Below are 9332 nucleotides of genomic sequence, written 5' to 3' on the forward strand. Positions count from 1 at the left end.
CCCCGGGCCTGGCTCCAGGGTGGGGCCCTGGCTGCGCCATGCCGGGCAACGTCATGGTCCTTGATTTTAGCCTATTCATAAAGGGCTTTTGAACCACTCTTAGTCTGACCCGTCACCCAGGACCTGTTTGCCTTGGGAGACCCTACCAGAGACATATAGCCCCCGACAACATAGCTCCTAGGATCACTCGGGTACTCAAACCCCTCCACCACAATAAGGTGGCGGTTATGAACAGTTAGTCTATATTTATTGGCATGGCAGGACGCTGTACATATAACTGTTCAACAACGTGTAGGTGTCCATTACAGTAATCTACAGTAGCTCTTCTAACTTGTATATATGTATGTGTAGATTTTTGTCTTTTTTTTTTTTTTTTTTTTTTTAATTTGGGGTTTTTGTTTTTTTCTTTTTTTTTTTTGTGCACTTTGGGGCTGGAGTCAAATTCCATGTATTTTTGATAATACTTGGTAAAGACCCAGGCCCTGTCCAAAGGACAGCACCTTGTCTTTTGAAGTCAAAAGGGAGATGGAGTCCATGACCAGCCCAAATGGTGAGCAGGCAAAAGTAAAGTAAAACTGTAGAGAAACAGCTCATGAGGACAAAACTGCAGCTACCATTTACGAGAAACCAAAGTACTTGGTAGCACGAGTGCTGGGTATTTGTAGGCAGGTGACAAGAAAAGGTGTGTATATTAAGGCGTGGTTCTGCTCCTGAACTTATGATGTTTATCTTCATAAAATGACATCACCACAGAGAGATGTTTTGCCTGATAGATCAAGTGTTGGTCTGAAGAAATAGTAATATTTCTTGTTGTTTAAAATGTTCTATGTTGATTTCAAATGGTAAATGCTTAGAGCATGATTACAGGAACTCCAGCCCCCTGTGACCCTGTTCAGGAATAAGCGGTATAGATAATGGATGGAAGGATAGATGTTGGATGATTACAGGAGAGATCAGGAGCCTATAAAACAGAATATATAAATGTGTTTTTTTTTCATATTTTGTGATTTTTCTGGTGAAGAAAATGCATTAGCAAGCAGCAGTGTTTATTCATTAATTATCTCCATTGTTGGAACACCACTGATTGTCAAGCTTTTTATTTAATTTTTTTTTTTCTTCCAGGCATGTAAAACTAAGAAAAGTGACACTGTGAAAAACAAAATTGATTCGACATTTCAACCAATACACATAAGACATCACAACATTCCAATAGTACATGCTTGAAAGGGAGTAGGAAGAAGTATACACTTATCTAGTCCTACCTCCTTTCTTAGACCATGGTACCATTAGCCCAACACCAGTACTTTGTCTGTTAGTGACAATGAGAAGCTAAGAGTGAGCATTAAATCTAGCAAGTGAACCTTTCAAACAGAACCCCAGCTGGGATAATGCCAATCATCAACCACCTACTCAAGGCCTAGCCTCAAGTGAGTGTGCGTATCATTACTCTGCTGATTAATGCATGAATACACACTTGCTAAACCTCCAGCTGTCATGCCTGCAGCATTGCTTCTCAGATGCAGGAATCCCCACCAGCAGGACGCTTCTGAATACAGAAGCAGCTGAAAGTGTCCATGTGGTGTGTTTACAAAGACGCTACGTTGTCCAGAGGATGTGACTGCAGCAGGGATAAGGGGCGATGGGTGGGGTGTGGAGGTAGCAGACAGAAAGGCTCATTGAGCTGCAGTCTGCCTAGAGGTTGAAGTAGTTGACAGCACCCTATATATCATGCCCATCTGGCTCTCTCAAACTCTGGGCCTCAGTTTGGTGTTTTTGGGTAGGAGGGACACAGATACAGCTAGCCGTGTGGGAAATGAACATCTGGGCTGCTGTTCTCACAGTCTGAATTGGAAACTAGCATTTACTGGCACCAACAGGCAGAAGGAAAATTGGGAATGCTGAAATAGTGATCTGACATGGTAGCATCAACAGACTCCTGCCTGAGAAATGGAAGACAGAGTCCAGAGCAGGGGGGAGGCACCACTCTGTTTGGAAACCTGAGGACTGTTTGGAATTAGAAGTTGTCTTCAACATTGCAACACATGTCAAAACCTCACTTATAATTACACCCAGGTTTCTGACCTCTTTTATTCATTTAAAGTTTGTTCTGAACTCAAAGAAACATTCCACAAGAGCATGGAGCTTTATTGTTGCTTCTTTGATCTACTGTAAACAGCACTGTAAATAGCAGTCCAAAATATTTTCTGTTCAAAATCAAATTGAAATCACATTGACCACCGCCTCCCTCAAAAACTAAAGGTTCTACAAAAACCCCATACAATCCACCATATTGTTAGCACGTGGCTCCTGTCACACTCAGCTGTGTGAGCCCTGTGAAAACGTCAGAAAGCCATCACTGACATTTACAAGTCTCTGCTTATCTGCATTGTCATTTCTAAGAACTTACTGTGCTGCTAAGTTGCAGCTGTTCATAGTAAACAAGCATGGCACCAGACAGGGCAGCTCCTCATACCAACTTAGAACTGGGAATGACTGGTTTCCAGTACTGTGGACCCTTTTACTGTACTTTACAGTTCTACTTTCACTCTACTACCTTGTGATTGTTTCAGTTAGTGTGTCTGTGTGCTGACTACTTTGTGTCTGATTTGTCTCGTGGTGTTGTGTATTGACAGTATTTGTCAAATTTTCTCTGAAAAAAAATCAAGCTCAGGTCATCTCCACCAGTGCATTCATATTTGCAGTTTCCTCTTCTACATGATTAAAATGTTTTCTTCTCTGGATGCCATAAGACAGCTGCTGTATGTTCGTCCATTTTGCCAACAGATGCAGCACGTAGAGGAGCGTTTTGGACTAGATGCCAATAAAGAGGTTCTGCTCATGTGCATTGGCATCACGTCTGGTGTGGGACGTCTCATCTTCGGGAGGGTGGCAGACTATGTTGAAGGAGTCAACAAAGTGTACCTGCAGGTGAGTGTCTCAACAGTCCCAAAAACGTATGCAAAGTCCATGTGGTAGGCACCTCTGTGCTGTCCAATTTATATGGGGTAACAGTTCAACCAGAATGGGTTTTTGGAGGCTAATTTTTTTTGCAGTGAAGTTGCAAAGAGCAACCACTGATAATTGGCACCAGTTTATGCTGACATTCAACTTTTTTTATTCTCTATATTTATATGGAAAACCTGTGAAACAGCATTTAGATAATCATGTCAAAGGTCAAAGTGTTTATTTGTCATATGCAGCTACCATTTACAAGAAACGTGTTTCCCTGTACAATGAAATTCTTACTTGCTGTCCACACGAATGCCACACAATACAAATGAAATATAAAGTAGATGAATAAGTGACACAAAATCTAAGGCACTTTAAGCAGCAAATGCAGCAATATAATACAAATATATAAGAATATAATAAGAGAATGTATGCTGCATGGGAGCTGCATGTGCAATAGTCAACAGTCAATGTGCAATTATGCATGTGCAATCTGAGAATGTAAACAGTACAGTGGTGTGGTCATATGATACTACAGTTCAGACTACCGGTAACCTGAACTTGAAAGGAAACTGTACCCTGATATGGAAACTTCATTTTTATTTCATTACTATTAAACCATCAAACCAACAGTTTGCATCTCTCACCCCCTCCCAGGTGGTTTCCTTCTTTGTCATTGGCCTCATGTCTATGATGATCCCTCTGTGCAACATCTTTGGCGGGCTGATCGCTGTTTGCCTGCTGATGGGGCTGTTTGACGGCTGCTTCATCTGCATCATGGCCCCTATAGCCTTCAACCTGGTCGGGGCCAAAGATGTGTCCCAGGCCATTGGCTTCCTGCTGGGTCTCATGTCTGTGCCCATGACTGTGGGGCCCCCCGTTGCAGGTAACATACACTGTGTAGTAAAGTGAGTCTTTTCATAATTATCACAAATATATTTTAAATGTTAGGGCTAAATTACTGTTGTAGGTGAAATAATTTTAAAATATTTATTAGGAAAGTCTTTTTATTTGCTGCAAGGTGGCATTTTTCAGGTCCGCTGCCTGCTACAGAAACACTCCTGCATCATTCTAGTAACACCCCTGAGATAAAGATGTTTGTGGCACCACCTAGTGTTTATTTTGGCACCTTATAGTTGCTGAATTTGCAGGGTGTAAATTAGAGATGCGTTGTATGTTCACAGTTCTTACCTTGCTGATGTTTGTTTGTTAACAGCATAACTAAAAACGTAATAAATGGATTTTAATTGCATGTTTTGAGGTGAGGTATGGCCCGCAAAACAATAGATTAAATTTGAAGCTGTGTTTCCACTGTCAGAGCCTAACGAGTTGTACACCCTGTGGTTTTTATTGTCACCTGGCATAATATTACAGGTTGACACAGACGTCCTACTTTGCTTTTCCACTGTATTTTTCCAAGATAGTCTGTATTTAGGAGAGAGACGCTCACAGCTGGGTAGAGGGAGAGCACAGGATGTGAAGTATCACTCCATAGTGCAACAGTCAGTCGGTAACAGAGACTCGATGAGCAGTTTGACTCTATGAGCAGTTTAACAGCTGTTGAACAAGCAGAACACAGACTTGGAGACATGTAACGTCATCACCACTTTGCCCACAGTCCACTCACTGAAGTTTTTATCCCCTAAACCAGCAAGTGCATATCTGTCATGTCTATTGTTTTTCTTGAATAACTTCCAAACTAACAATGATATCGGCGCCATTCCAAATGCCAGCAGTAGGTTTTCATGGTCGAGCAATCACATTATGAGGGTTAAACTATCATGGGAATACTGCTGTTATGGCATTATGGGGAACTGAGGTGCCCCTTAATGGATGCTGCACACTTTGAGTGCTGTCTAGTTATGTCTGTGTCAGAGATGATTGTGGTAACCTACTTCTTGTGTTTACATGCGGCAGGACCTATTTAGACTTCAATTAGCCTTTCTTCCACTACAGCTGCTTTGCAATCCAAACTTAGTTGTTTGTCAGCCAGTATAAAGATTCAGACAAAATCTAGTGTTTCTAGTTGACTTCAGTCTGACTGTCACTGGCAGACTAAGCATTTAGCACAGTTAAAATCTTGAAATTCCTCTTTAGTTGCTTTGCCACCTGGAATAACGCAATGCCTTATATTCACTTGTGTCCCATAGAAAATGAATCGGGTTGTGCTTTGTGTTGTGCCAGGCTTGGTGAGTCTGTGTTTCGGATCACTGTCCCATTGGAAAAGTCATCTTTTCATTCGGTATTTGGGTATCCTAACGTGCATTTATAGTCCTGTTTGTACATAGTCTAAATCTCACCTGCACATCTTGCACTCATGCAGCCCCATATCAACGCGGCCCCACCTCCAGGTTTCACGCACAGCGCTGTGTAGTTCCTGTGGTAGTCCCGGCCAGGTGCACATCAAACATGCCGGACCCGATCCAAACTCATTTATTCTGATTTCATCTGACCAACGTTCTGTATGTGTTGCCAGTGTTCATTAGGTGCATTGTTGCAGTTTTGCGCCATTTTGTAACCAGTGATCCATCACTCAGACTCCAGTTTCCACAGTTGACCTTTGTGCAGTAACATTTACTGGACCAGGATTGACAGGTGTACTCCCTTTTGTTGCCCCAAGGTTGTACTGTGTGGCCTGACACCTCATCATAATCCATCAGACCTGTTTGTTTGATCAAATCCCTGCATTTCAACTTAAAATAACAGTTTTTGTAAGATGGTAGACTTTTTCACCATTTAATATTTTAGTGATGTTGCACAGTTTTGTCGTGCAGTATACTGTATGTAGGGTGGAGAAGGTCTCGGAGTGGAGAGGCTATCTCTGCAGCTGCAGCTTAACCCTTCAGATAATCCTTCTTATTAATGAGCTTCACCGCCACCAGTCTGGTCAGTGTTGTGATTATGAGTCAAACCACAAGTGATAAACTGTGTCTGACTTAACATGTCACACAGCAGCTGCACTAAAAGGAGGTGTGTTTTTCTGTCTTTTTCTGACCCAGTGAAAACCAACATCCCAAGTTCCTTTTCTCCTCATCTCTCCTCGCAGGCTTCCTGAGGGACCGACTGGGTAGCTACGATGTAGCCTTCTACCTGGCAGGTATCCCCCCAATCTTCGGTGGAGCCGTGCTGTGTCTGATACCGTGGGTGGAGGCCAGGCGCAGGAGGATGGAGGAAAAGGCCCTAAACAAGGAGCAAGATGCCACCCAGAAGATGTTGGAGCATGAGAAGCCTCAGGGAGACACACAATGCAAAACTGGAGAATCCATCCTCTAAGCAGACCGAAAGAGACACACACTGGGTCAGACTGAGATTGCTGCTCACCGGCAGCATAAAGATAAAGTGTGTGTGTGTGTGTGTGTGTGTGTGTGTGTGTGTGTAAGCCTAGATTGTAATGACTGCGCTCAGTAGGAAAAAGTCAAGCCAAAGCAGTGAAACATATCAGATAGCCAGGTTTGAAGTACACTTTAATATGAATGTAATCCTGAAGACCTATGCATTACAGTGTTGAAATCAGATGGAACTAATCTTATAGCAGGCAAACTTGAAGCTTGAATGAAAATGAGGAAAAAAAATGCACATTTCATATTTGTCACAACAAATAGAAGGCATGCTGGACTAATTGTAAATGCAGTGTGAACGCTGTAGATCCACCGTATAAAACCAGTGTGTCCATCACTTTCTGATGGCATTTTCTTAAGGTGGACTTGCATGCTGTTTATACTCTTCACAATCCGTTTGGAGCACTACCATTTACAGTACTTTCAGATAGAAATATGGCAAAAAAAGAAGACTTATTGAAATAAGAAAAGAAACCAGTCCTGTGCAGTAACAGAGTCTTGACTGAGCCAGCGGGTCTGCTAAACACCTCCATGGAAACCTGCCACCTTTATTGTTGTCTCCTGTGTGCCCTCAAACAGGCCACCTTGTTCAAACAGTTGTAGGTATGCCAAAACTGTCAATATCAAGATCATCTCTACATAGTATTGCAGACACATTAACCTCAGAGAAGTGCACTGAGAGATTTCAAAATTTGGATGTCGTTGCTAGTCATCGTGAGCTGTGAAGGTACACGGAGACTTCAGTGGAAGTAGCTTTAGGCACATTAATCGTCCATACCAACTTATTTCACAAGCCCCGACTGTACAGTGAGTGGTTCATTCAAAAAGGCAGCTGCAGTCAAACTGTGTGCATGAGAAACCTCCTCAGTGTTCTGCGTTCACACCTTCAAAAGAATAGTTTAGCATTTAGGGAAATATTCTTTTTGCTTCTTTGCCAATAGTTAGATATGATGGATACCACTCTCATATTATCTGTTAAATATTTGAGGACCTAGTATAAGGACCAAAACAGTGATAAACTCCTATCCTGGCTCTATCTAAATTAGACTCACTAATTAACATATTACATCTCTTTAGTTGAAGCTGTTAAAAAATAGACATGTGAAAACAATTTCTTGGCTAGTATTTCCCAAAATGTCAAAGTATTCCTTTAACACGTAGCCAGTACAAATACACCCGCTTTCAGGTAAGAAAATAAATAGCAGTATCTAAGGAACATATTAACATTGTGTTTATGTTGAAGTGTACATTAATTGATTTTAAGCACTATTTGTTCTAAAACAAACAGCAGTGAGACTGGGCTTTAAGTATGTTCTTTTTTTATCTGGTCCAAAATAGAGTGAATATACTTTAACTGTGCTACAAAAAACGTATAATGTGATGACTGTGCTACTAACTGACAAGGTCCAGGTCATAAAGCAGCCGCCGCTGTATCAGCAACAGATCCCCTGCTTGGATGGATGACTTCTTAAAAGGACCAAAAAATAAAAACACATTATACTGTTGCGTGTGCAGTACTGTTCCAAAGGCTAAATCTCCACTGCTTGAAAAGAAACCAATGACATGAGTTTGACTAATTATTGACTATGTGACCATAGGTTAAGTCAAGTTAATCCTAAACTCTGTGCCCACTTTATTAACCCTTACGGAGAGGTGGTTATGTTTTCATATTGTTATTTATTTTTTTAGTTTTGGTGGAGAATGTCACAATGTAATTGAAGAGCACTGGCTTGAAGCCAGTTTCATTTACTGAAGACCAAAATGTTTTGAAATGAAAAAAGCCAAAGTTGTCGGTCTAATTACCAAAAGAACAACCGTGTGTTAACCGTATTTGGTTTTTGTCGTACATCCCCCTGAAGGCTCCAGGTAGAGTCAGTGAACCATCGGAACATGTTGGTCATCAGTCTGTTAGTGCTGACAGTGATAGATTGCTCCTGGAAAACTCAGAGACCTTTAGGAAAAACAGCACACCATTATAAACTGATGTGGGCTGATGATTTTTCCTTTACAGAATTGTGACACACTCTACCTCAGACGATGTGGAGAAAGTAGAACTGCCCCAGTCTGGACTGCCCTGTTCCTCCAGCAGTGTTCACGTTTGAGCAGTGTTACTAGGGACACACAAAGAAATAGCTAAGCCTTAGAAAATGATCTAGCCGTCCAAAGCTCTTCAGTCAAGCGCATGCTGCTCAGAACTTGAAATTGCTTTTTTATGCAACAGGTGTTGACAAACTTCACACAGTTTACAGCTTTTCTCCTTTCTAAAGATATATCTTAATATGATTAAAGAATCTCTGTAGCAATTCAGGCCTGTTTTTAATGAGCTGCTTGACTGTTTTTAGCACACATTTATTTTTAGAAGAGAGTTATAGCCATATTCGCCAACACCAGCCTCTGCTAATTTCTTGTCAAAGAAATTACTTAATTTGTGCCTTTGATTTTTGATTGTATACATCTTTATTCTATTATAATTGCTTGATATGTTTTTGAAATGATCTGTATCATCCAAATAATCATTAAGAGAAAAGTCAAAAAGTGCAGGTTTTATTTAGTAATGATTTTAGAGATAACAGCCTTAACATACACAGTGTTTTCTGTCTTAACAGTGTCTACAAACAGGACCCTGTGCTATGTTTGGGCACTTTGTGGATAAGCTTATATGCCCCAAGTTTTATAGATGAGTTCTGTTTATGTGCTGTTTTGGCTTTTTTGTCCAGTCCAACCTGACTTTATTTACAGTGTCTGTATATATGTATGCATTTTGTTTTTGCTGCAGAAAGTACAGATAGATTTCCGTCCTTAAAACTTCACTGCAAGGATTCCATCTTTGCTATTTTCATCCTATTTTTGCATAATTTTCATTCGACCTTCTGTTTCCTTAATGCTCAGTTTTGACATGCAGTGTTCACTCTGTCATTGATTATTCATATTTCTCATGAGTTAACCAAAATGTTTTCTACTTAAATATTAGTTTCCCTGTTTCCAGTCTTCTGCAGGATACTGTATGTGGTGAACTACAATATAAGCAATGTATGTAAACAAATT

At 40.9% G+C, this 9332-nt stretch overlaps 1 protein-coding gene across 2 annotated transcripts in view; it reads left to right on the forward strand.

The window, feature by feature from the left end:
- slc16a10 (solute carrier family 16 member 10) overlaps positions 1-9097 on the forward strand; it is a 57514-nt gene extending 48417 nt beyond the window's left edge. Inside the window, exons 4-7 of one of the 2 annotated variants that reach the window (XM_020614099.1) lie at positions 2785-2928; positions 3607-3835; positions 5996-6247; positions 8299-9097. In XM_020614099.1, coding sequence (XP_020469755.1) covers positions 2785-2928; positions 3607-3835; positions 5996-6222 — 600 coding nt within the window. In that variant the 3' untranslated portion in view covers positions 6223-6247; positions 8299-9097. Of the gene's footprint in view, positions 1-2784; positions 2929-3606; positions 3836-5995 lie in introns of both variants that reach the window. The other variant, XM_020614098.1, reaches the window with a different exon arrangement.
- Positions 9098-9332: the final 235 nt, after the last annotated feature.

Source organism: Monopterus albus, unplaced genomic scaffold, assembly GCF_001952655.1.
Source record: "Monopterus albus unplaced genomic scaffold, M_albus_1.0 scaffold142.1, whole genome shotgun sequence".
Taxonomy (NCBI): domain Eukaryota; kingdom Metazoa; phylum Chordata; class Actinopteri; order Synbranchiformes; family Synbranchidae; genus Monopterus; species Monopterus albus.